Source organism: Scyliorhinus canicula, chromosome 15 (genome assembly GCF_902713615.1).
Source record: "Scyliorhinus canicula chromosome 15, sScyCan1.1, whole genome shotgun sequence".
Classification (NCBI taxonomy): Eukaryota; Metazoa; Chordata; class Chondrichthyes; order Carcharhiniformes; family Scyliorhinidae; genus Scyliorhinus; species Scyliorhinus canicula.
Window position 1 is genome coordinate 18,543,009 of NC_052160.1, and position 26,795 is coordinate 18,569,803.

The following is a 26,795-nucleotide window of genomic DNA, read 5'->3' on the forward strand; positions in this document are numbered from 1 at the left end:
GAATAGGAAGACTGGGGGGGGGGGGAGGGGGGGAGGGAAAGAGGAAGGCATCTGTACCCTGGACCTGTAGACGGCTGTCAGGGGGGGGCGGGGGGGAGAGGTGAACATTGCTGAGAGACAAATGGGGCAACAGTCGGAGCATTTCTAAACAACAGGGAATCAAGAGTTTTGCTTGCTCTCAGAAGTGAGGAGAGGATTCAGGGAAAAAAAAAATTCTACCGCTGGGTAAATATTTCAGCAATAATGTGACACGAGTTTCCTGTTTGGGTATTGTGTTTGAAGATAGAAGAGAGAGAGAGAGAGAAATCCCCCTTCTCTCGGAGACGCAGCAGACGGAAATGCTTCTCAGACTCGACTGATGCTGAGGCACTGGGAGAGAAGCCGGGCAGTGTGTACCCTGTCCTCCACACACACTAAACACTCTCAGCCTGATCCAAACTTCACCCGCTCAGCCTCGGAAGGACGGAACAAAAGAAAGAGAGGCAGCAATTTAAGGCACAGAGAGGTGGGGGATCTGCAGTTTCTCACCGTTACTTGGACTTAACCCCCTTTAAGGCTCCCCCCCCCCCCCCCCAGGAGGGGCAGGAGGACACAGCCACCATGGAAGCTGTCGCGTTGTACAACTTTGCGGCATCGGCCACCGACGAGCTCAGTTTCAACAAGGGGGAAACTCTCAAGGTGAGTCTGAAGCAGCTCATTCATCCTCAGAGCCGGCCCTTGGATTTTCTCCTCTGGTTATTTTTAATGGGATCTATTTTATATCAGCCCTCCTTAGGCTCTTCTGCCATTATCTTATGTCTGGTGTGCGTGTGTTTTTTACAAATTCATTTTTAAGGGCTGCTAGGCCAGCATTTGTTGCCCATCCCTAATTGCCCCATGTGAAAGGGGTGGTGAGCTGCCTTCTCCAACCTCTGCAGTCCATGTGGTGTAGGTGCACCCACTGTGCTGTCAGGGAGGGAGTTCCAGGATTTTGACAGCCCATATATTTCCAAGACAGGATGGTGAGTGGGTTGGAGGAGATCCTCAAGTTGGCGCTGTCCCCATGTATCTGCTGCTCTTGTCTTTGCAGATGGTAGTGGTCATGGGTCGGCAAGGTGCTGTCGAAGGAACCTTGGTGAGTTCCCTACAGTGCATCTTTAGGTGGTGCACACGGCTGCCACTGTGCGTCAGTGTTGGAGGGAAGGAATGTTTGTGGAAAGGGTGCCAATCAAGTGAGCTGATTTGGCCTGGATGGTGTGGAGTTTCTTGAGTGTTGTTGGAGCCACACTCATCAAGTGGGGCATATTCCATCACTCCTGATTTCTGCCTTGTAGATGGTGGACAGGCTTTGGGGAGTCAGGAGCTGAGTTGCTCACCGCAGGATTCCTAAACTCTGACCTTACCTTAACTCCATCTGCTGTCCCCTGGTTCTGAAACCCTTAGCACCCTTGTCCAATACTGCCCCCCCCACCCCCCTCCCCCCCCCAGCTTTTTGCAGGAGGAAATTTCAGGTTCCCGCGACCCTTTTGTGAAGAAATGTTTCCTGACATCAGCCCTGAGGTTCCAGACACCCCCACCAGCTCTGTACAGCCGTGACTTAACTTCCAGCCCTTGCACCTGAAAAGTTGGAGTGTGAATTCATGGATTGTCCTTCACATTTATCAGATTCTGTACTATAATTGCACTGGAGACTTTGTGAATATATTATTTTCAAAAGGAAACCAGCACGTTTGTGACACCCAGATCAAATAGTTCACAGGTAAAATCCACTGGGTGTTTAACTTGGAATTAAACTGTTCTTGCAAGAAATGATTCCCATTAAGTTATTTTTTTCCTCCAAACAGTTATCCAATTAAGTCTCGGCTGTCAAGATAATAGCAATCTTGTTTCACACAATTTGACTTTAGAAAGCGCTGTTCTTATTTAATGGTGGAGCAGGCTTGATGGGCTGAATGGCCTACCCCTGCCTCTAATTCATATATTCGTCTGCTGCAATCATGTGCCTGCCAGTTGGATCATGAATATTAAACAAAAACTTTATTTTTTTGTTTGCTCAATTTGAAATGTGTACTGAGTGTCTTGCTTAATTCTTTCCGAAAATTAAACTATCCCAAATAAAATAATACCGTGCAATATTTGAGACTGATTACCTCTGATTGAGCTTATCATAGCTAAGAGTTCAGCATATTGTTTTTAAATGAGAGCAGGCACATCCTTGCAAATGCATCCATCACAGATTCCGACAGGAGATTTGCATTGAAGCTTGTACAGTAATGCATATCAAAAGTCAATTAGTTCACCAGTAATCTCAGGAGAACATCAGATATTAGTGATAGCAGTTTTGTTCGGGATGTACCTATTCATTAGTTTGTTCTGGTCTCAGCTCTATCACACCCGTTGCCCCTTAACATTATTTTGAAAACTGCAAATGTTACTTTTAGTGTTGCACAATTTTTAAAAAAGCAGGAACTGATTTTTAGACGACAAATCATGATCTCCATTTAATGATACAAAGCCTTGATTTTAATGCCACACAAACCTTTGGCGCCCAATGAGCTGACGCGAGCAGAGAATGATGGTTAAAATTAGGACAGTGTCCTTATCTCCATGTTCATGCTTCTCGTCTGCCCGCCGCCATTTTAACTCTCAGGGGTTTGGGGAAGTATCGGCGGCTCTCAGTTAAGGGCCTTGTAAAGGTTGGGGTCGATTACATTGAGATCAGAAAAAGAAAAACTCGCATTTTTACAGCATTTTTCGCAACCACCTAACATCTCAAAAGTGCTTTGCAGCCAATGAAGTACTTTTGAAGTGTAGGCACTGCTGCAATGCACAATAAGGAGGGAATGAACGACAGAAGAGACTTTCCTGTACTGTGTGAATTGGGGTGGCATCTCACCCAAGACATTACCTGCCATCCCCTGCCGTGTAATCACTCACAACAACTTTGAGTGTTAGCAAATAGCATTTAACACCAAAGGTATTAGGACATGGGGTAAGCGGTAGGTTTTAAGAGTGTTTTAATGTGTATGAGAGAAAGAGAGGAGAGGAGAGAAGTTCAGGGTTATGGGTTACAGCAGCTGAGAAACAGAGAGATGAAAGAAGCCAGAAGTGGACAAGCACAGGCTGGAGGGTTTTACAGCTGAGGAATTTACAGAGTTAGGGAGTGGTGAGGCCAATGAGGGATTTGAAAACAAGGGTGAGAACTTTAAAATCCAGGTGTTTTCAGACCGGGAGTCAAAGGTAGATCAATGAGGGTATGGATGATGGGTGAATAGGGTTTGCCATGTGTAGGATGCAGGCAGCAGAAATTTGGATGAAAACAAGAGTGTCTGGGTGGTGGGAGTGTGGTACTGGAGAATCAGGAAGGCAGTTAATTTGTAGCCTAAAAATTAAGACTGTAATAGATAGGCTTTTATGCCTGTAGTTATTGTCATCAGTTTGACCTAGCTGGTATTTGGGTTCAGAATATAATTTTCAAAATAAGTCTTGAAATTAAGGCAAAGGATCACACAAGTGTGTTACAAACAAGTCCATGGACAGAAACGATTGACATAACGCAATGTAGCAGGCAATCACTTGCAGGCAGTGACTCCATATTTTTGTGGCAAATGGCATTCCAGAAATACCCATCTGTCTGAATGGAAAAGTAACGTCAGAGCAGCATTAATTTCTCTCTCTCTTGCTAACTTTCCTCCTTCAATCTCCTCTCCTAAGGCACAGATCCCTCGCTGGGGTACAGCACAGAGTGACCAGATATTGATTGTTCTGTGGTGCCTCATTCAAACCATCAGCATTAATTGAGCAGTAGCACAGGTTGATTAATGGTAACATTGGCGAGCAGGCTCACGATGTAGTTGGGAGTGTTAGTATCCATTCGGAGAGCAAGTGCAGTATTAGGTTAAGGGGGGGGGGGCGATTTCATTTATATAGCACCTTTCTGAACTTGGGACCACTCAAAGCAATTATAGTAAATGTAACACTTTGAAACGTAGTCACTGCTATAATGTCGGAAATGCAACAGCCAATTTCTGCACAGCAAGCTCCCACAAGCAACAAAGAGGTAATTAATTGGACAAGCTGTTTTCACGATGCTGGCTGATGGGTAAATATTGACTATAATTATATCAAAGGGAACTGTGCTGCTCTTCACCAAAGCTGTACCATGGGAGCTTTTCCGTTTACCTGAGAGTGCTGGCAGAGTCTGAGAATAACATCTCATCCAAAAGCTGACACTTTCGGGGAGGGTCAGACTTGACTTTGTGCTCGGATCTCTGGAGTAGAGCTCTCTCGGCCTGATTCAGAGACAAGAATTCAATGCTCTGAGCTCGGGCTGTGTGAAGGCAATGTCTTTTGATATGTTGAACTGTAGAAACGGCATTTCAGACTCAAAGATAAAAACGCACAGCCTGTTTTTGATTTTAGTCAAAGAACACTTTGCAGTCAATGGGTTCTACAGTTGTCGTAACCCCAACGAACAAGATTCCACTTTATTCTTCATGTAGCAGCTGTATTGTGCCATAGACCTTTGTGGTTCATTGCTTTCGGCTGCTGTCGGTGAATTTCAGACAGTTGCAAAACTAAAAGTCTTGATTTCAGTCATGCTGTTGCCAAATGCCCAGACTGCGACTTCACCGCAAGGGTACCTACCTATTACCAGGTGACAAGGGAATTGACGATCTGTATCAGGTTAGAATTCCAATCAGGCCTTAGGCCTTCCTTACCTGTTGCACAGATCAGTCTCTGGGACCTCGATCGGGCCCAGACTGGCATGCTCTAATTTACCACCCACCTTAGACTCCGAATCAGAGGTCAGAGTTCAAATCAAAGCTTCCCAAAAACCTGTCATTTTTGCTGCACGAAATGAGACTGCCTTGGAATAAGGGACCCTTCTTTTTTTAAAATATAAATTTAGAGCACCCAATTCATTTTTTCCAATTAAGGGGCAATTTGGCATGGCCAATCCACCTCCCCTGCACATCTTTGGGTTGTGGGGACGAAACCCACGCAAACACGGGGAGAATGTGCAAACGCCACACGGATAGTGACCCAGAGCCGGGATCGAACCTGGGGCCTCGGCGCCGTGAGGCAGCAGTGCTAACCACTGTGCCACCGTGCTGCCCCGATAAGGGACCCTCCTGCCCTTTCACCTCAAGGTGCAAGTGTGTCAGTGGCTGGTGGGTAGGGAGATGAGTGATTTCAAGGGAATCATGAGGTAAAATAATGACGATACGCACCCTTATTAGAATAACGGGGTAAAAATTTTTGTTATTTTCCCTGGAAGATGTTAGCGAGGGCTCAGAACCATGCCACATGCTCATTTTGCTTATGGGGAAGCCCAGATATTGGGGGGTTATAATGATTTTTAAAAAAAAAATCCAAACAGCAATTTTCTTTTCGCAAATATTGTCCAGTAAAAGAGCTAACGTTTCGAGTCCGATGACTCTTTGTCAAAGCTTTGACAAAGAGTCATCGGACTCAAAACTTTAGCTCTTTTCTCTCCCTGCAGGTGCTGCCAGACCTGCTGAGATTTTCCCGCATTTTCTCTTTTGTTTCAGATTCCAGCATCCGCAGTAATTTGCTTTTAATAATTCAGATGATGTGGAATTTGTCCAGTGTATCTATCGCATATTGTGAAGGGGTAGATTCTCAGAGGGAGTATTGTTTGTCCATGGGACCAAAGATGAGAAATAAGCCTCCTTCCATCATGGAACCCTTTTCTTTCCTTCAATCCTTCTCCTCCTCCTCCACCCTCACACTCACCTGCTTCCATCCTCTCCTATCCTCCATTCACCCACGTTCACCCATGCCTCCTTACATACTTCCCCTCCTCCTTCCACCTACCCTGTCTCCTTCCACCCTCCCCCTCCCCCCCTCCTTCTGCCCCCCCCCCCTCAAAACTCCTTCAACACTATACCCACCCTCTTCCACACTGGCCCCTCCTCCTTCCACCCTCCACCAACCTCATGGTTGGGGGGTGTGGGGGCTTGGATTTGGGTTGGAGTTTGGAGGCAGCTTCAATCCCTCTTCAGCTATTGAGTTCAAGCCTGAGGCCTACCAACAAAGTCTAATCAGTGTCTCATGCTGTAATTTAAATGTGAGCCCCACACTTTCCAATTGATAAAGCAATGTCAGTGGAACCCCACTAACCTCACATGTTCAGTGATATTTGATAATAGAATTGTACAGCATCATGGAGAGACTAACCTTACCAGGACCATTTGTAACATAGTTCTCCCACTTCGAGGCCTTGAGTGCAAGTCCCATTACTCTGATGCCTCAAGTGGAGTCATAGATATTTTGAGCTCAAATTCAAGAGTTCAATTCAATTTTGTTTTGACCTGAGAAACTTTTTTAATGCAGAGAATGGTTCGAATGAAGACCACTCTACAACATAGACTAGTTGAGGCAAATAACATTGATGCTTTAAATGGGCAGTTAGATAAAGATGAGGAAGAGGGCATTAGAAGGATATGCAACTAAGCTGAGATGAAGTAAGCTGGGAGGAGGCCTGTGCGAGGCATAAACACAGGCATGGACCAGTTGGGCTATTTCTGTCCTTTCAGTACTTTGTAGTTCTATGTAACTTGCAGGGGATCCGTGTGAGAGAGCCTTTGGCTCTATCAGTTACCCCATTGATTCCCAATGTCTGTTCCCACATGGGGTACTGTGAACAGTTTTATCCCCTTATTGTAGGAAAGATATATTGGCATTGGATGCAGCCAAGAGAAGGTTCACTAGGTTGATCCTAAGTATGGAGGGATTTTCTTATGACAATAGGTAGGATAGGTTGGGCCTGTACTCATTGGAGTTTAGAAAAATGAGAGGTGACCTTATTGAGGATTCTCAGGGAGTTTGACAGGGTAGATACTGAGAGGTTATTTCCCCTTGTGCGAGAGTCTAGGGCCAGAGGGCATAATCTCAGGGTAAGGCGTCACCCATACAAGACAAAGATGAAGAGGAATTTCTTGGGCGAGATTCTCCGCAAATGCGGAGAATCGTAAAGGCTGCCGTGGGACAGGCCGTGACCCACGGCAGCCTTCACGCCCACTTCCGGGGCCGATTCTCCCCCCGGGCGGGGCTAGGAGCGCGGCCCCGTGCGTCACGGCGGCGCGGCCTTGACGACGGTCGTCAAGGCCGCACGCCAAGCGTCACGCCGGCTGACGTGGCCGACCGCGCATGCGTGGTTGGTGTCTTTTCCCTCAGCCGCCCCGCAAGACGTGGCGGCTTGATCTTGCAGGGCGGCGGAGGGAAAATAGTGCGTCTGTTACGGACGTGGTACGGCCGTGCCAATCGGGCCCCCAGATGCCCCAAACGGGCATCTGGCACCCGTTTTACGATGGCAGCAAGCAGGTGTGTTTGCTGCCGTGTTGAAACGGGCGCAAAGGCCCGGCCGCTCGGCCCATCGGCCTCGGAAAATCACCGCTCGTCGTAAAAAACGGTGAGCGGCAATTCGTGGCGTGGGGGGGGGGGGGGGAGGAGAATAGCGGGAGGGCATGAAAAATGTCGGGAGGCCCTCCCGCTATTCTCCCACCCGGCGTGGGGGGCGGAGAATCGCGCCCTGTCTCTGAGGGTAGTGAATCTGTGCAATTCTTTACTGCAGAGGCTGGGTTGTTGGGTATTTTCAAGGTTGAAATAGATAGATTTTTAAACAGTCAGGGGATCAAATATTATGGGGATAAGGCAGGAAAGTGGAGTTAAGGATCATCACATCAGATCAGTCACGACCTCATTAAATGATGCAGCAGACTCGATGGGCTGAATGGCCTACTTCTGCTCCTATGTCTTATGGTCTTATGGATCACAGGAAATGTGAGGTGAACACTGCTGGGAAATAACAAAAATTGACACAAAGGATAAGGGGCTTCAGAAGCCACATCCATCCTACCCAGCCATTCCTTTGAAGAAATTTGCTAAACAGGTTGTAGAACCAGAGCATCATGTGCAGCGGCAGCAAGTTGCAGCACTTTTTCTGGAAACTGCACAACGAGGTACAGGCCTCCTGCTTCTTGAGGACTATGCATCAACGCCAGCAGCCAACCATCACACTTACTCCTCCCACTGAGGAAGTGATGAGCTGAAGTGATGGATTCTGATAGTATAAGACATGGCCATACACTTGCTGAAAGGAAAAGCACTCGGGTGAGATGTTTGCTTTCTGGCACTAAGACCTTCTGATGTAAGCTAACAGCACAGGTACACCTCACAATACTGAGGAGCTTGACATAATAATCTTTTTCTTGTCACAAGTTGGCTTGCATTAGCACTGCAATGAAGTTACTGTGAAAAGCCCCTAGTCGCCACATTCCTGCGCCTGTTCGGGTACACTGAGGGAGAATTCAGAATTTCCAAATTACTTGACAGCACGTCTTTCGGAACTTGTGGGAGGAAACCGGAACACTCGGAGGAAACCCACGCAGACACTGGGAGAACGTGCAGACTCCACACAGACAGTGACCCAAGCCGGGAATTGAACGGTGGCACTTTGAAGCAACAGTGCTAACCACTGTGCTACAGTGCCGCCGATAGATATATATTATTGCAACTGTGGCTGGAGAATTTATTGGGCACAATAAGATAGCAACAACGTGACAGATTGGTTTCCTGCAATGTGTGCCACAATCGTGCCATAATGTTTTGGAATGGTTATGAATACGACTGTCCGTGAATGGAAGTTTGAATGAAAGTTAGAAGATTCACAAAATGGCAGACTTGTTACATGCATTATTGCATTTGCCTCCACTTTTGAGCAAGAGGGCAAAGTGACAACTGTACAATGGAAGCTAAAAATAAGTCAAGGGGAGGGGCTTATTTAACTTGGTAATGGAGAAAGTAATGGGACTTAAGTTAGACAAATCTCCAGGACTTGTTGGCTTTCACCCCAGAATGTTAAAATAAATCGGTGAGGCAGTTTTAGGTGCGGTAATCACAATATTTAACAGCTCTCTCGTTTTAGGGGTTGTGCTGTCAGATTGGAAAATTACAGCATCACATGTCATTGTTCAAGAAGAATGGACAAGAAAAACAGGAAATGACAGACGTGTGAGTCTGCCATCAATTGTGGGGAAGTTCAACTTGCCAGAGGGTAACCGAACTCTTTGACAAGTCTAACCATTTTCCAACCAGGAAACAGAGGGTTTGGCAAAACAGTGATCAGAAATGCACACCATTTCTGTAAGATAAATAGATTTGTGAAATGTTAGTGAAACGGGTGGTAAAGATCATTTAACGCGTTGCCTCACATTTAACCACCGCTTGGGAGAAAAATGAGGACACAATCTGAAGGCAAAATACTGGGAATACTGGAAATCTGAAATAAAAGTGGAAAATGCTGGAAGCGCTCACAGCTTTGATGTGTAAAGGTCTTTGGTCTGAACAGTTAATCTGCTCATATCTCCATAGATGCTGCCAGACCTACCGAATATTTCCATCATTTTCTGTTTTTATTTCACAATCTAAGGAGTGGATGTGACGCGTCTCTGACAAAGCCATTCAAAAGTGCTAACCAAAATTGTGAATATTTAAAGTGCGTGCAGAGTACAAGAGTAAAGGCTAATCAGAAATATGTACAAAGCATTGATTAGTTAAACAGGTTGTAGAACCAGAGCATCATGTGCAGCATTCTGTCATGCTGCACTGGATTGTTGGAAGGGTGTTGGCTACAGAACAGAGTTTTAAAAAAAAAGACTTCATAGTCTTCAGTAGGTTTAAAAGGATAGTGTACATTTTCCAATATAGAAAGAACATTGAGGTCAGAGTGTTGTGTGGAAGTTCACCAGTGATAGGAAACATACATTGAAAGAGATTTAGCAGTGAAGGGTTTTTATAGATATTTTAATATAATTGGTACAAAAAACAGTTGTGGAGTCAGTAACAAAGGTCCTTCAGTCTAAAACCATCACAGAGAGTGAAGGCATGGAATGTTGGAAGGACGGTAGGCTTTGCCACAGAGAGGTGGTTGATGCACGGACCATACCATTCTTCAGTGAATTTCCACAATAACATTAACATCTTTCTTTCAGGTGCTTAACATGGAGGATGATCCCAACTGGTATAAAGCTGAATTACATGGGCAAGAAGGCTTTATTCCCAAGAATTACATTAAAGTGAAACCACATGAGTGAGTATTCTCTGGTCCTTCAACATCTACCTATTGAGAGCCTCACTGACCTGCATAAATATGAGGACGGTAAAGTGGGATTCTGTTCTATGCAGAAGCCACAGTCTGGATTTTTCTATCGGTTTCACTGTGCTGCGTGAAGAATATTTCAACAGGAATGCTTGATGCTGCGATAGTTTACGTGGTTGGATAATCTGCTCGAGAAGGATTGAATGCTCAATGAACCAGAGGTCGGGTACCAGCTGTGGATTGGTACCCCAGCACTGAAAGGGCAAAATCCTATTGATGGATAAATAAGGAAGGTACTTCGATGGCAAGAAGAAGTACCTTGCCTTGTTGCACTGTCATTGTTTGAAAGTTGGACATTGTGGAGAACTAGGAGATCTTCTTTCCTCTGAACTGGTAGACTGAGCCTAGATTTAATGCAGCATTCTGTCATGCTGCACTGGATTGTTGGAAGGGTGTTGGCTACAGAACAGAGTTTAAAAAAAAAAGACTTCATAGTCTTCAGTAGGTTTATTGTAGGCCATTATTAAAACTAACTTGGGCAGCATGGTAGCATTGTGGATAGCACAATCGCTTCACAGCTCCAGGGTCCCAGGTTCGATTCCGGCTTCGGTCACTGTCTGTGTGGAGTCTGCACATCCTCCCCGTGTGTGCGTGGGTTTCCCCCGGGTCCTCCGGTTTCCTCCCACAGTCCAAAGATGTGCAGGTTAGGTGGATTGGCCATGATAAATTGCCCTTAGTGTCCAAAATTGCCCTTAGTGTTGGGTGGGGTTACTGGGTTATGGGGATAGGGTGGAGGTGTTAACCTTGGGTAGGGTGCTCTTTCTAGGAGCCGGTGCAGACTCGATGGGCCGAATGGCCGCCTTCTGCACTGTAAATTCTATGATTCTAACTGGTAGACTGAGCCTTGATTTAATGCAGCATTCTCTCATGCTGCACTGGATTGCTGGAAGGGTGTTGGCTACAGAACAGAGTTTTTAAAAAAAAAGTCTTCATAGTCTTCAGTAGGTTTACTGTAGGTCATTATTAAATCTAATAGTAGAACTAATTACACATGTACAGTAAAGGGTTCAGACACGGAGTTACTTTCATGCTTAGGCCTTGACCTGTCTCCACTCAGCGCCATACTCACCTCCTGAGGCTGGGTCATGTACTTTCTGACATCACTTTGTGGACATTACTGTATGCAGTCCCACATTAACCTTTGCCAGACCCCTCCCCATGTCTTTATCCAATGTATGTGGAGTTACACCAGTTTACTTCATGTCTTACATCGTTTCAGTCTCATGCATTTACATAGTTGTTACCACATTATTGCTGTGACTACATTATTATGTCTATATTAGGATTATTAGAACAATCTCGCTATCCCATCTCCCCACTTCAAGTCCTTGAATTTATAGGTTCAGGCAGCCTGGAGACCTTATAACTCCTCCATAATCCGTTTGCCGTTCTGTCAGAGGAATGATAGGCTTTCTTGCTTCTGGTCCTTCCTTGGAGGTTGGACTGTCATTCGGGTAGGTTTTAGTCTTTTCCATTTCTTCGTGTTGATCTGCATTTGGTGGGTTTGGCTTTTGCGTAGATCAATGGTTGCTGCTGCTCCAACCTGTTTCTTGCAGTTGGACCAACAATGTATTCGTCTCCTTGGCATTTCCTTCTCTTCATTCATTGTGTGGGGCATTGCGATGTATGTGGATGCTGATGTTTTAACAATCTAACCTTTGTTCGCACCTGTTTCTCAATTTCAGCCAAATATTTTATTATTTTCTGCTTTTCCATTTGTTTCTTGAGCTAATGTCGTCTCTTCATTCCGGTCGGCAACTACTCTGTTAAGTTGAGTTGTCTTGAGTTATCTGCGGAACTCATAAAAGTTTGACAACTTCATCTGGGCGTTCAATTCTGTTGGGAGTCTTGCTTGCCTGGTTACTGACTGCTCCTTAGACTCTTTCAGTTCATTTGTTAGATCCTCACTAGGTTTCTTAGGATTCTCCTTATTTGCTTATAAAGTCTGGATTTACCATTCCATGTTACGCATCTTGCCCATCATGTTGTTCAGGTTAGATCAGAATTCAACAATTTAATCGGTTTTGGTCATTATTCTGTATTCAAGCAATGATTTTGATTCTTCAACAATTCCTTTGCCTGTCTCAGGCAATTCTCATGATGTTCAGCTCAGTTGGCTGGAGGCTGGTCCATGATGCGAAGCAACAATAACAGTGTGGGTTCAATTCCCGTTCTGGCTAAAGTTATTCATGGAGGGGACAGTTTATCATGGCCAATCCACCTAACCTGCACAACTTTGGACTGTGGGAGGAAACCGGAGCACCCGGAAGAAACCCACACAGGTGCAGGGAGAATGTGCCAACTCCACACAGTCACCCAAGGTTGGCATTGAACCCGGGTCCCTGGCGCTGTGAGGCAGAAGTGCTAACCACTGTGCTGCCCCAATTCTTGGGGCAGTTCTTCAACAGGGTTTTCATTTTGTTGCAAAACTCAATTACTTTGGCTGATATTCTCCAGTCGTTGCGATTCACTTTTCCCACCAGGATCGCACCCCCGCCAGTAGGTCTGGCAGCGGCGTGCGCTGGTTACAATGGGAAATCCCATTTACAAGTGGCAAGAAAATAGAATCCTGCCAGGAGTGAACGACACGCAGCCAAGAAACATGCAGCTGGGGAACCGGAGAACCCCGCCCTTCGCTTGCGTTTTCTTGTAGTTTGCTAGAATCTCATTGAGCTTTCTCTGCTGTTCTGCCATTCTGCAGCTCAAGTAGGTCTTTATTCTGTCATGTTGCTGAAGGGTGATGCACTGTCTTTGAATCTGATACTTGAAGAACAATTAGCTGTTCTTTCAACTGTTTATTTTCTTGTTCAGCTCTTGTCTTCTCACTCTGCACTTCAGTGCATTGCTTAGACACAATACTGAGAGCTCTAATGCAGCTTTTTCTGAATTAGCTCTCGAGGTCTCCTTTAGCTCTTGTTTTTCAGGGGCATGTATTGATTCTTCAAAGAGTCTTTCAAGATGGCAACTTATTTGAGGACCTTTTCTGTCTGCTTTTGTGCCTGGCAGTACAGCTGGTGGAGTTTTCTTAACTTCAGTCAATCGTCGAATTGAGGGTTGTTATTTCCTCCTGGTGACATCTCTGAAATTTGTTTGTTTAGATCATTGAATCTTTAGTTTGTTGTGCATTTTCAGTGGTATATACTCAGCTTGAATCTTGCATTTCAAATCTCCCAGTTTTGCTTTGATATAAACATTTTCGTACCTTATCTCATTGCCCCTCTGCAGGGGTCGGTTATTTTGGTTTTCATCAGATAACTTATTTTTCTTTATAAATTTAAATTATCCAATTATTATTTTTTCCTATTAAGGGCAATTTAGCATGGCCAATCCACCTACCCGATGCATCTTTGGATCGTGGGGGTGAGACCCATGCAGACACTGGGAGAATGTGCAGACTCTGCACGGACAGTGACCTGGGGCCGGGATCGAACCCAGGTCCTCAGCACTGTGAGGTAGCAGTGCTAATCACCGCCCTTTCACCAGATAGCTCTTTGTCATTCACAGCCAACTGCTCCCAACACTGCCACCTGCTGTTGCACTTTGGGTAATATATTGGGCTTCACAAAAATATATATTCCTGGAACTTCTAAAAAGTTCTTTGCCTTTCTGATGGCCTTGTGTGATTCACTTGGGTGATGTCTGTGGTGAATTATAAATACTAATAATCCACACTGTATTGTACAACATGTGTTGAGCCTGTATATTGTATTGGATCACGTGTAGTTGCGTGGCTCTACCCATAGGGGGAGATGAGGAGCTTGTACTGGGCTCCACCCTTGGCTCCGCCCATGGCTCCTCCCCTTAACCGGATGTATAAAGGTTGATGCTGAGAGCCTGCCTGCCAGTTCATCTGGAGTTCATCTCGTCACAGGCAGGCTCTGTTGTAAGACGATTAAAACCACTGTTCACTTCTAACCACGTGTCGCGTGAATTGATGGTCTCATCAATGTCTTTATCCTTTCATAACTTTACGTGCCGTTTTCTACTCCTTCTTTTCGAAGGTCTGTACGTCCCAGAAGTTGAGGATTAAAATATTAATTTTTTAACTCTGTATGAAAACAAGACGTTTGGGTCATTTAGGAGTTTTTTATTGCAGAATTTTGCTGGAAAGCAATTTCTTGCTCTGCCTTCAGTGTTTTTTCTAAACTTTCTCTGGAACTTTTCCTGGATTTCAAAATGGCGTTGCTGATAACCCGTAGAAAAAGGGGTTTTCCCGTGTTTGCCGGTCTCTGCAAAGTGGCAATGGTGTACAACTTGGAAAAAATGTTCTTTAATGATCGTTCCTTGAATGGCTGCCTGCTGACTTCTTTCATTCAGCAGTTTACCTTGCTGAGTGACAAGGTGATCAAATTTGAGCTTATGTTTGTTGTTTTTTCTGAGCTGGACATTTGCGAGGTTTCTGAGATATTGTGTGCAATTTTCTCTCTCTGATGCTTGGCCACATGTTGAGGCTTAGACTTAGGGATACGTCTTAGTGGTGGGTTTCTTTCATCAGACGCTTCGGACACTGAATTAGTTGAAGGGTTCTCACGACTTGCAGCAGCCTGGAATGTTAAAGGATTTAGCTCACCCTTGCAGGTTCTGTGCACTCTGAAGCAGGACTTCCTTGGAGATTCAGCGGAGTGTTCTGCTGCAGTGAGGAAGTTTTAATCTCTGCTTTTAGCTTCTAAGTCTCTTCTCTGGTACATTTTCCGGTGATTATTTCTTTGTGTCCTCTGCTTCTTTTGGGAGCTTCTTTCTGGTCTGGAAGTTATGTTGAACTTTTTTTAATCTTCCAGCATTTCCGTTTATTTCAGCATTTTAGCCAAGTTGTGGGTTTTGCCACCATGTTGGGAGGGTGTTAGTTACAGAGCAGTGTCCCTAATAGAAGTCTCCATTGTTTTCAGTGGGTCAACTGTAAGTATTTATTAATAAGTAGAACTATTTACACATGTACAATAAAAGATGCAAATTAGGAGCTATCAGCACCATATTAACTCCTGGGTCTGGGCAATGTGACTTCTAATATCACTTTGTGAACAGTACCATACTCAGTGCCACATAACCCTGTGTGTTCCAGACCCTTGTACTACATGGATCACGTGTATTACATGGTCAAGTAGTGGTTGAATCCACAGCCTTTGTGATTATAAACTTGAAAAGAGAAGAACATGAGAGTGGAAAATATCCTCTTGTTTGCGATTTGCAGCCAAATCATAAAGGTGTTTTCACTTCTCAATTTTACACTTCAATTCGCTTCACGTGGCACAGAGAGGAAATCTTCCCCCAATCTCTTTTTAGTGCAGATGAAGGCAATTTTCAGATGAACATCTCAGTCCCTGCAGTCTACACTAATCATAATCTCTCTCGCTGTAAACCCTCGACCCAATTTATCTCCGGAACCATCAAAATGTTTCCTGAACTCATTTATACTGTCTGCTTCAATGGCCTCTCTCAAAACTTGCAAGCTCTACCACCTAAAAGGACACATAAGAAAATGGATGAGGACACCACCATGTGCATGTTCCCCTCTTAAGTCGCACATTGTCCGGCCTTGAAACGATGTCGGCACTTGTCCACCATCGCGGGGACATAATCCTAGAACTCCCTCCCAGCAGCACCATGGATGTACCATTACGAACTGTAGCGGCTCGAGAGGGTAGCTGACCAGTCCCTTCTCAAGGCCAATTGGTGACGGGCAATAAGCTCTGGCCTAGCCAGTGACGTCCATATCCCGAGAATGAATTTTTAAAAATCTTTTAAATGAAAAAAAGATTCCACTTGACCAGTCAAAACTGGAGAGTTAAATGGAAATGACACTGGTGACAAATTTATTAGTTGTGCATATTTAAAAATGTATCTCAGAAGATACAGAGACTGTGAAAGCATTACAGCCGTTCATTTGTGACTATGAGTTTGAACACTTCTGTCAACCCCGGAAGTCTTTTTCTCAGTACAGCAATAGCCCAACTGAATAAGTAACATTTCACCATCAGGCATTGAATAACCATCAGCATTACGTTTTATCCAGGATGGAGTTTGAAGTACAAGATCACATCTCAGAAAGCATTCCCCCCCTCCCTCAGGCGGTACGGTGGCGCAGTGGGTTAGCACTGCTGCCTCACGGCGCCGAGGACCCGGGTTCAATCCCGGCCCCAGGTCACTGTCCGTGTGGAGTTTGCACATTCACCCTGTGTCTGCGTCGGTCTCCGCTTTCTGGGTTTGGAAAGTCAAGGACTGGATCCTCCCCACGTTTCTCGCGACAGAAGCTGAACGCTGTTCGCTGTGGCGGGATTCTCTATTCCCGCTGCTGTCAATGGAATTTCCCATTGAAGCCACCACACGCCGCTGGGAAACCTGTGGGTAGGGGTGTACTTCCGGCTGGATCGGAGAATCCCAACAGCCAGAGAGTTCCGGTCCATATATCATTCAACTTAACCTCGCAACTGGGAACTCTTCAGAAAAATCTTTTAAATAAAGCAGTGGAAAGTTACCCATGATGGAACATGCCAAAATAATTGGTGTGTTTTGCTCATTTGGAAATATTTTTGCGCTAATACTTACACAAATCTGTTCATAAACAATGTTAATTAATCAATATGAAAACATTGTTTTGTGATCTGTCTACATAAAGCTGTAGAAAACAGAAATTCTCAACTATACTTTGCAAATTGCTACGTGTGTAGGTTTGATGATATTGCTTTCGTAAAATGAAAGGGAATGAAAAAGAGCAAAAGGAAGATGTTGCTTTTATATAGCGCCTTTCATGACATCAGTACATCTCAAAACATTTTCCAGCCAATAAAGATTTTTTTTTGAAGGGTAGTCATGATTGCAATTTTGGGAATGCAGCAGCTAAATTATGCAAGATCCCAAGAACTGCAATTAGATAATGATCAAACATGGTGTTTTAGTGATGCACATTGGGGAATATCAGCACATTGGGGCTGATTTAGCTCACTCAGCTAAATCGCTGTCTTTTAAAGTAAACCAAGCAGGCCAGCAGCACGGTTCGATTCCCGTACCAGCCTCCCCGGACAGGCGCCGGAATGTGGCGACTAGGGGCTTTTCACAGTAACTTCATTGAAGCCTACTCGTGACAATAAGCAATTTTCATTTTCATTTTCATATATATCAGACAAAGCACCTGGGAGAATACCCGTTGTTCTTCAAGGTTGTGGATAGCTTATCCACCCAAGAGGACAGACAGTGTCGTGTTAGGTACACTGGTCTAACACTGGCTGCAACTGGATACAGCTTAGATCAGAAAGATACTCCAGACCTTGAAGTTAGTTCAATCAGGTTTATTGAACTAATAGCACAGTTAGCATAGTTCGACTCTCTGCTAACTTAAGTGTGGTTACTCTGTCTGACTGAACCAGACTAGCTCTCAGCCACATGGTGGAAGTGTGAGATTGTAACAACACCCTTGGCTGACTCTCTAGATGTTCATCAGTGGAAAGAGGCGGAGTGTGAGTGCCTCGTGTCTTTTATAGTCAGATCCCACCCCTGAGTGTCCTGCCTGCTTATTGGTCATGTCCTGTTCTCTGTGTCCATTAGCGCCTTGTCTGTATATCATTATATGTGTGTCTGCATATTATGACAGACAGGGCCTCTATTCAATGGCTCATCTGAAAGACAGCACCTCTTCCAATGCACGTCTGACAGTGCAGCACTGCACTGAAGTGTCAGCAAAGATGACGGGATGAGATCTCCGGGGTGTGACTTGACCCATAAACATTCTGACTTGGAGGTTATCCATCTGAGCCAATGACTCCTTTACCTTGACGCGCGATCGAGTGCATTACGCAGGAGCCGATAATACTCCCGTTTGAAACTGATTTTAACATTCTTGTGTTCTTTTTTAATTGATCAGCTGGTATATCGGCAGAATCTCCAGGACATCAGCTGAAGAATTACTCCTGAAACAAGGATATGCCGGAGCTTTTCTATTACGAGAGAGTGAGAGTTCGCCTGGAGAATTCTCCATATCAGTAAAGTAAGTAATGTAGCAGTGTGTGTTGTAAATCATCAACTGAAGCTCACAATGATGACAAACCAGTAGATTTCCATTCTCTGTAGCTCTACTGGTGTGTGTGTGGTGGAGTGTTCAGTGTGTTCTTGTTGTGTTGCGAAAGCTGGAGGATGGGTGAAGGTTCATAAAACAGGGCGGCCAAGTTTGAAAGAATGGGACAATCCCCCAAGTCATGGTTTTGCAGATGATGAGCTTGAGTTTTTTTTTGATTATAGATCATTTCCTGCAAATTACCAGGGGAAGGGAAAGCTAAGGGAAAGGAAGGAGTTTTGCACTCTTTAGGAACGAGTGAGAGTAATTGATGTCGTTTTTAATTTAGCCTCGAGCATTCGAAAATCATAGAATCAAACTTGCAGCACAGAAAGAAGCAACTTGGCCCATCATGTCTGTGCTGGTTCTTTGAAAGAACTGCCCATTTTGTGCAACCCCACTCCTACACATGTCCTATCCTTTCCTCATTGCCCTTCATTTTTTCCTTTTCAAATATATAACCAATTCCAACAAAAATTATGGACTGGAATAGGGTGTTATTTGACAAACATTTTTAAATGAATCTGATCACACTAGTTATTACATTGTATGTTTATTTTGAAAAGTCCATTGTGTGGCATCCTCTTGGACTGAAATATGACCTTCCACTAATCATTGTAAGGTCACAAAGTCAACCTTCTGCAAGGAAGAGTGACCCACTTGCTTGTGATCTCATATGAAAGCATTCTTTGAAAAATAGTTTTATGAAATGTTTTTTAATAAATACAAAACCATGAAACAAAAATATGAAAGCATATTTAACTCTCAACTTTGTTTTAAATTGCGAGCCAGTTTAAACACAAATATATCTTCGCCCATCCTGAGTTCAGCCTTGTAGGTGACCCAAAAAAAAGGGCTTAAGTGGGTCAGTGCAGACTCGATGGGCCGAATGGTCTCCTTCTGTATGTAAGTTCTATGTTCTATGAAGGGTGATTTGCAATATCGAACTGTGATAAGTCTATTGTCTCTCTTACGTTATCAAAGAAAGGAAGACTTGCCCTTGCCTTGCGCAATTCATAGCTTCGGGACATCGCAAAGCGCTTTGTAGCCAATGAATTATTTTTGAAGTGGAGTTCACCATCAATTCACCAGACACGTGTTTCTGATATGAATCTAGGCTTTAATCGACTTACTTCAGAGCCAGCCTATTACCCGTTGATGAACTCTTAGTGAACTCAGGCTGATTCTGGACAAGGGTATTTATACAGATGCACTAGGGGGAGGAGTCGTGGGCGGAGCCAAGGGTAGAGCCCAGTACAAGTTCCTGAGTACTCCCAGAGCTACTCCCCCTAGTGGTAGGATAGCGCTACTGCGCTTACAAAGACTGTGAATTATCATATATACATATATATATTACATTCACCACAGGAGTCACTGTTACAATGTTGTAAATGTGGCAGTCAACTTGCATACAGCAAGATCCCACAAAGACCAATGTTACAATGACCAGATAATCCAAATTAAAGGATGCTGACTAATGGCTAACTATTGGCCAGGATGCCAGTGAGAACTTCTCTGCTCTTCTTCAATGTAGTGGCATGGTACCTTTTACACCCAGCTGAGGGGGCATATGAGGCCTCAGTTTAATGCTTCATCCAAAAGGCAGCACCTTCAGCAATGCAGCACCCCACCAGAGTGTCAGCGTAGATTTTACATTTGAGTGGGCCTTCAACCAACCAACCTTCTGTCTCAATGATGCAACACTGAACCACAGGTACGAGAAAGCTGCTGAACTCTTGTGGTTCAGAGATACTTTTTAGCAAGGCCTATGCAATTGAAAAGAAAACAATTGTTCTTCTAAACTGTGAACAGTATTAGTATGGGAGGGAGCGTCCTGCTGTGCAAGGTTAGTGGTGAGGAATGTTACCTCCAGCCACACAGAGGTGCTATTGATTACCCGGGCTGCTGCACTAACACAGTGAGGTAACGGCACTAACACAGTGAGGTAACATGCTGTGTTTTGCTGTAAACTGTAAAGGAAGTCATTCAAGTTTTTGTTTGTCTGCATAACCACCTCAGCTTGCAGGTTCACAATTTATAGAACATAGAACGATACAGCGCAGTACAGGCCCTTCGGCCCTCGATGTTGCACCGACATGGAAAAAATCTAAAGGCCATCTAACCTACACTATGCCCTTATCATCCATATGCTTATCCAATAAATTTTTAAATGCCCTCAATGTTGGCATGTTCACTACTGTTGCAGGTAGGGTAATTTGCTGCATTTTCAAACATTTTGGCCGACTCTAAAGGTTTCACTTTAAATCTCCAGAGATCTGCAGATAGTTTATGCAAAGTTACACCCATCCTCATCTGAACTCTGGTGCAGGTGCAGTTGCTGTGGTGAATGTAATCTGTTGGGCCGTGTGTTTATTTCAAATTCTTTCAGGTGCCTCTGTTGATAGCAGGTGTTTAGCAGTCCCACTGCCCGAAATAAAGAAAGAAAACCTTTCCAACTGAGCAGTGTTTTGCACGATTTTAGGGTGTCCCAAAGGGCTTTACATACATGGAATTAATAATAATATTAATAATAATCTTTATTAGTGTCGCAAGTAGGCTTACATTAACACTGCAATGAAGTTACTGTGAAAATCTCCTAGTCACCACACCCCAGCTCCTGTTTGGGTACTCTGAGGGAGAATTTGGACTGTCCAATTCACCTAACTTTCGGGACTTGTGGGAGGAAACTGGAGCACCCGGAGGAAACCCACGCAGACACGAGGAGAACGTGCAGCCTCCGCACAGACAGTGACCCAAGCTGGGAATCGATTCTGGGACCCTGGCGCTGTGAAGCAACAGTGCTAACCACTATGCTATCATGCCGCCCGCTACACAAGAGCATAGAACAGAGAAACAGGCCATTTGGCCCCAGTTCATCCCAGTGCCTTTATTTCCCGGGGTTTCTATGCCATCCTCCTTCATGGAACTTTATCAACATTACTGTCGATTCCGTTCTCTCTCAAATTCTAATCTAACTTCTTCATAAATGTACTATACTATTCACTTCTGGTGGCACAGTGGCTGGCACTGCTGCCTCACAGTGCCTGGGGCATGGGTTCAATTCCAGCCTCAGGTGACTGTCTATGTGAAGTTTGCACATTCTCCCCCTGTCTGCATGGGTTTCCTCCGGGTGCTCCGTTTTCCTCCCACAGTCCAAAGAAGACATGTAATTTTGTGCCGTCAACTAGCTTGCCAGTTTCCCAGCACCATCCCGCCTCCATGCCATTTTGCAGAGGATTAGGTTTGGGATTGAGCAATTACCGACCAACAAGTGGTTAGTTTTTTTAAAAAATGTACTTTATTACAAACATGTATCAAAACAGGTTACAGCAAATAAACACCCCAGGAAACATACTTCCCAACAATCAACTAGATTTCCCCCCTTTTTCACCTGCCCTCCCCCCCCTCCACCCCCCCCCCCCCCCCCCCCCCCCCACCACCACCCTCCTGCGACGAACAGCTCCTCAAACCACAGTCACAAACATCCCCCACCTTTTCTCAACCCCCCCTGCTGAGCCCCTTAACTCATACTTTATCTTCTCTAACCGCAGGAAACCGTACAGGTCACCCAACCATGCTGCTACCCCCGGTGGCGATGTCACTATCCTGGCTAAGACCGCAAACACTCCCGCCCAAAATATTCCCAATTTTTCACAACGTCAAAACGTGTGCATGTGATTCATTGGCCCCCGCCCACACCTCTCACACTTGTCTGCTACCCCTGAAAGAACCCACTCATTCTTGCCCAAGTCATATGCACCCTGTGCACCACCTTAAACTGTATCAGGCTCATCCTTGCACAAGACGAGGTCCCGTTTACCCTTCGCAGTGCCTCACTCCATACTCCCCAATTGATTTCCATTCCCAATTCCGCTTTCCATTTCTCCTTGATCTTCACAAACCGCTCACCTCCCTGCCCCCCAGCCATTTGTATATATCCCCAATTCTTCCCTCCCCTTCCACATCGGGAAGCAGCTGCTGCTCCAGCAGGGTGTATCCCGGCAACCTAGGGAACCCTTTCCAGACCTTTCGCACAAAGTCGCTCACCTGCAGATACCTGAACTCACTACCCCTCGGCAGCTCTACCCTCTCCCTTAGCTCCTCCAGACTGGTGAACCCTTCCGCCAAATACAAATCCCTCACCTTGACCAGCGCCACTTCCCTCCACCTCCTGTATACACTATCCATCCCCACCAGCTCAAACCCATAATTCTCGCACAGCAGCGTTAGCACCGACATCCCTTCCACCCTAAAATGCCTCCTCAGCTGATTCCATATCTTCACCGTGGACTGCACCACTGGGCTCCCTGAATACCTGCTTGGAGCCATTGGCAATGCTGCTGTCACCATAGCCCTCAAACTAGACCCCTTATAAGATTCCTCCTCCATCCTAACCCACTCTACCCCTTCTCCTCCCCACCACCGCCGCACCTTGTCCACATTCGCCACCCAATAATAATGAAGCAAGTTCAGTAACGCCAACCCCCCCTGCTGCCTCTGCCTCAGTAGCTGGGTCCTCCCCGCCTTCGTCACCATCCCCGCCCATGCAAAGTCAGAGATGATTGTGTCCACTTTCCGAAAAAAGGCTTTTGGTATAAAGTTCGGGATACCCTTAAAGATCAACAAGAACCTCGGCAGAATATTCATTTTCACCACTTGGACCCTCCCCGCCAACATTAAGTGCAGTGTATCCCACCTCCTATGATCCTCCCTGTCCTCCTCCACCAGCTTTGTTAAGTTCCACTTATGGAGCCCCGTCCATTCCCTTGCTACCTGAATCCCCAAATACCTAAATCTCGCCCTTGCTACAGTAAATGGCATCCCACCCTAATTAGCCCACTGTGCCAGCTCATTCACTGGGAATACCTCGCTTTTCCTTGATGGATGATTAGTTGAGCTAATTAACAGGCCATTGAAAATCTTGGATCAGAACCTGGCTGGAATTTTCCAATTGGCCTATGACCCTTTTGAGGAGTTGGCATGGTAACTGCCTGGAGGCAGCCTCCTGATGGAAGACCACGGGGCCAGTACTCCAGGGTGCCTTTGAGCCCTCCCCCTCTTACCTGCCCCTTGGCTTCGGTCATAGGCCATCCTTTTTTTTTTTTTAAATAATTTTTATTGAATTTTTCAAAATACAAACATTTAACCCCCCCTACATTTACATTTAAATTATAACAAAACAAAGTCAAACCCCCCTACTTAACAAGAAAAAGAAAAAGAATCCCCCCCCCCCCTACCCGCGCATCCCCCCCCCCCCCCCCCCCCCCCCCCCCGCCGGCGAACCGACAGTCAGACCAACTTATCATTTCTAGCAGCGTCCTCGGGCAGGCCTTGCCCGTGCCACCGCCGCTACCGTACTTCCTTCGTCGTTTTCCCCCCTCCCCCCCCCCCCCCCTCCCCCCCTCCCGCCCTCCCCTCCCCTCCCGGGTTGCTGCTGTCATGGCCTCAGTTTCTATCTCTGATCCAAGAGGTCTAGGAAGGGTTGCCATCGCCTGGAAAACCCCTGCACCGACCCTCTCAGGGCGAATTTGATCCTTTCCAATTGGATAAAGTTTGCCATGTCGTTTAACCAGGTGTTAACACTCGGAGGCCTTTCGTCCCTCCACTGAATCAGGATCCTCCTCCGAGCCACCAAGGACGCAAAGGCTAATATTCCAGCCTCCCTCGCCTCCTGTACCCCCGGTTCCACCCCAACCCCGAAGATCGCAAGTCCCCATCCTGGCTTGACCCTGGACCCCACCACTCTCGACACCGTCCCTGCCACCCCCTTCCAGAACTCCTCCAGTGCCGGACATGCCCAAAACATATGTGCATGATTCGCAGGGCTTCCCGAACATCTAATACACCTGTCTTCACCCCCGAAAAACCGACTCATCCTTGTCCCCGTCATGTGGGCTCTATGCAGTACCTTAAATTGAATGAGACTTAGTCGCGCACATGACGACGACGAGTTAACCCTCTCCAGGGCGTCTGCCCATGTCCCGTCCTCTATCTGTTCCCCCAGCTCTAACTCCCACTTATCTTTCAGCTCCTCTACTGGTACCTCCTCCACCTCCTGCATAATCTTATAGATGTCCGAGATCTTCCCCTCCCCGACCCAGACCCCTGATAGCACCCTATCACTCACCCCCCTGTCGGGGAGCGCGGGGAACCCCGCTACCTGTCGTCTGGCAAATGCCTTCACTTGGAGGTACCTGAACGTGTTCCCCGGGGGGAGCCCAAATTTCTCCTCCAGCTCTCCCAGGCTCGCAAACCTCCCCTCTATAAACAAGTCCCTCAGTTGTCTAATACCCGCCCTCTGCCAGCTCTGGAATCCCCCTCCTGTGTTTCCCGGCGCAAATCTGTGGTTCCCTCTTAGTGGTGCCCCTATCAGACCTCCCACTTCCCCCCTGTGTCGCCTCCACTGCCCCCAGATCTTGAGGGTGGCCGCCACCACCGGGCTCGTGGTATACCTCGTGGGAGGGAGCGGCCATGGTGCCGTTACCAGTGCCCCTAAGCTAGGTCATAGGCCATCCTGTGAGGTGTTCCATCTCTACAATAGTGGTCTGACAGTTGTGGTCATGTTTTAAAACAAAAGTTTTAAATGTACAAAGAGAGTGCTTCAAGATGGGGCGGCACGGTAGCAGTGGTTAGCACTGTTGCTTCACAGCACCAGGGAGCTGGGTTTGATTTCCAGTTTGGGTCACTGACTGTGCAGAATCTGCATGTTCTCCCCGTGTCTGTGTGGGTTTCCTCCGGGTGCTCCGTTTTCCTCCCACAAATCCCGAAAGATGTGCTTTCTAGGTGAATTGGACATTCTGAATTCTCCCGGAATCGGCAGGGCGGTCCGTACCGGCGCCAAAGAGCGGCGTGAACCACTCCGGCGTCGGGCCGCCCGGAAGTTGCGGAACCCTCCGCACTTCCGGGGGCGAGGCCAGTGCTGGAGGGGTTGGCGCCACGCCAACCGGCGCCGAAGGGCCTCCAGTTGGCGCATGCACAGGACCGGCAGCGTGTTCTAGCACATGCACAGAACCGCTGCCATGTTTCCTGCACATGCGCAGGGTTTTTTTTTCTCCGCACCGGCCGTGACGGAGCCTTACACAGGCCGGCGCGGCGGGAAAGAGTGCCCCCAAGGCACAGGCCCGCCCGTAGATCGGTGGGCCCTGATACGGGCCTGGCTACCGTGCCCCCCCCCCCCAGGGTAGGATCCACCTGCCCCCCCGAGGGCTCCGCTAGCCGCTCTCCAAGTCAGGTCACGCCGGTATGGACCATGTCTAATCCATGCTGGCGGGACTGGCCGAAACTGGGCGGCCACTTGGCCTATCGGGGCCCAGAGAATTGCCGGGGGGGCCGCCAACGGCCTCCAACCGGCGTGGCGCGATTCCCACCCCCGCCCGAAAACCAGCTCCGGAGAATTCAACAGCCGGCGTCGGAGAATCCCGCCCTCTGCATTCTCCCGCATTGTACTTGAACAGGCGCCGGAATGTGGCGACTGGGGGATTTTCACAGTAACTTCATTGCACTGTTAATGCAAGCCTACTTGTGACACTGATAAAGATTATTATTATTAGGTGGTCTTTTTCTCTTTTACCTGGAATTGCAGGCTGCAGATTCTACAGTGCCACAGGGCTTCTGCCAGGTTCGAGAACCCACCCGTTGCCCTGGATTGGGTGACAAATGCACCCTTTGGCCACTACGTCAATTTGCTGTCAAGTTGTTGGTTTCTTGCTAGGGTACTCTTCAAGGGTAACATTTGGTGATTATGACTGTTCACTTGAGCAAAGCACCAGACTGTTGACAGCAGCCATGGGACCATATCTCAGCATGAGTCACTGCCTTTGGGTGAGGAGGGAATGAACAAACAGGGAGTCGGTAAACAAGGCATTGCCAGACAGATTGACCGGAAACAGAGTGCTGTTTAGAACATACAGTGCAGAAGGAGGCCATTTGGCCCATCGAGTCTGCACCGACCCACTTAAGCCCTCACTTACACCCTATCCCCGTAACCTAATAACCCCTCCTAACCTTTTTTGGACACTAAGGGCAATTTAGCATAGCCAATCCACCTAACCTGCACATCTTTGGACTGTGGGAGGAAACCGGAGCACCCGGAGGAAATCTGCACACACGGGGAGAACGTGCAGACTCCGCACAGACAGTGACCCAGCAGAACCGAACCTGGGACCCTGGCGTTTGTGAAGCCACAGTGCTAACCACTATGCTACCGTGCTGCAGTATGGGTTTTAAATGGTTTTTTAAAAAATATCCAATCATTGAGGTGTGGGCATCGCTAGCTGAGCCACTGTTTATTGCCCAACCTTAATTGCCCTTGAATGAGTGGCTTGCGTAGCCATTTCAGGGGGCAATTAAGTGTCAACCACAATCACAAATCCTTTTTCCTGGGCAGGTCACGGCTTTGAAAAAGTTACATGTTGCATGTAAATAAGGATTTATAGTGAAATGCGCTAAAAGATTGTACAATAACCTATTAATTAGTGAATATTTCTCACAGGGTTATGAGTTTGACTCTCAACTTTAACTGCATTGTGTATCTGATTGATTATAAGTAAGATGGCTTTTTCAGACCAGAGCAATGTTTTGCTGGCA

General features: G+C 46.4%; 1 protein-coding gene across 1 annotated transcript in view; it reads left to right on the top strand.

Annotated features, from left to right (window-relative positions):
* The first annotated feature begins 140 nt into the window (after positions 1–140).
* The window catches only part of LOC119978792 (GRB2-related adapter protein-like), a 44,135-nt gene continuing 17,480 nt past the window's right edge, over positions 141–26,795 (top strand). The window contains exons 1-3 of the mRNA XM_038820668.1: positions 141–678; positions 9,999–10,096; positions 18,021–18,143. Coding sequence (XP_038676596.1) covers positions 601–678; positions 9,999–10,096; positions 18,021–18,143 — 299 coding nt within the window. The 5' untranslated portion in view covers positions 141–600. The remainder of the gene's footprint in view (positions 679–9,998; positions 10,097–18,020; positions 18,144–26,795) is intronic.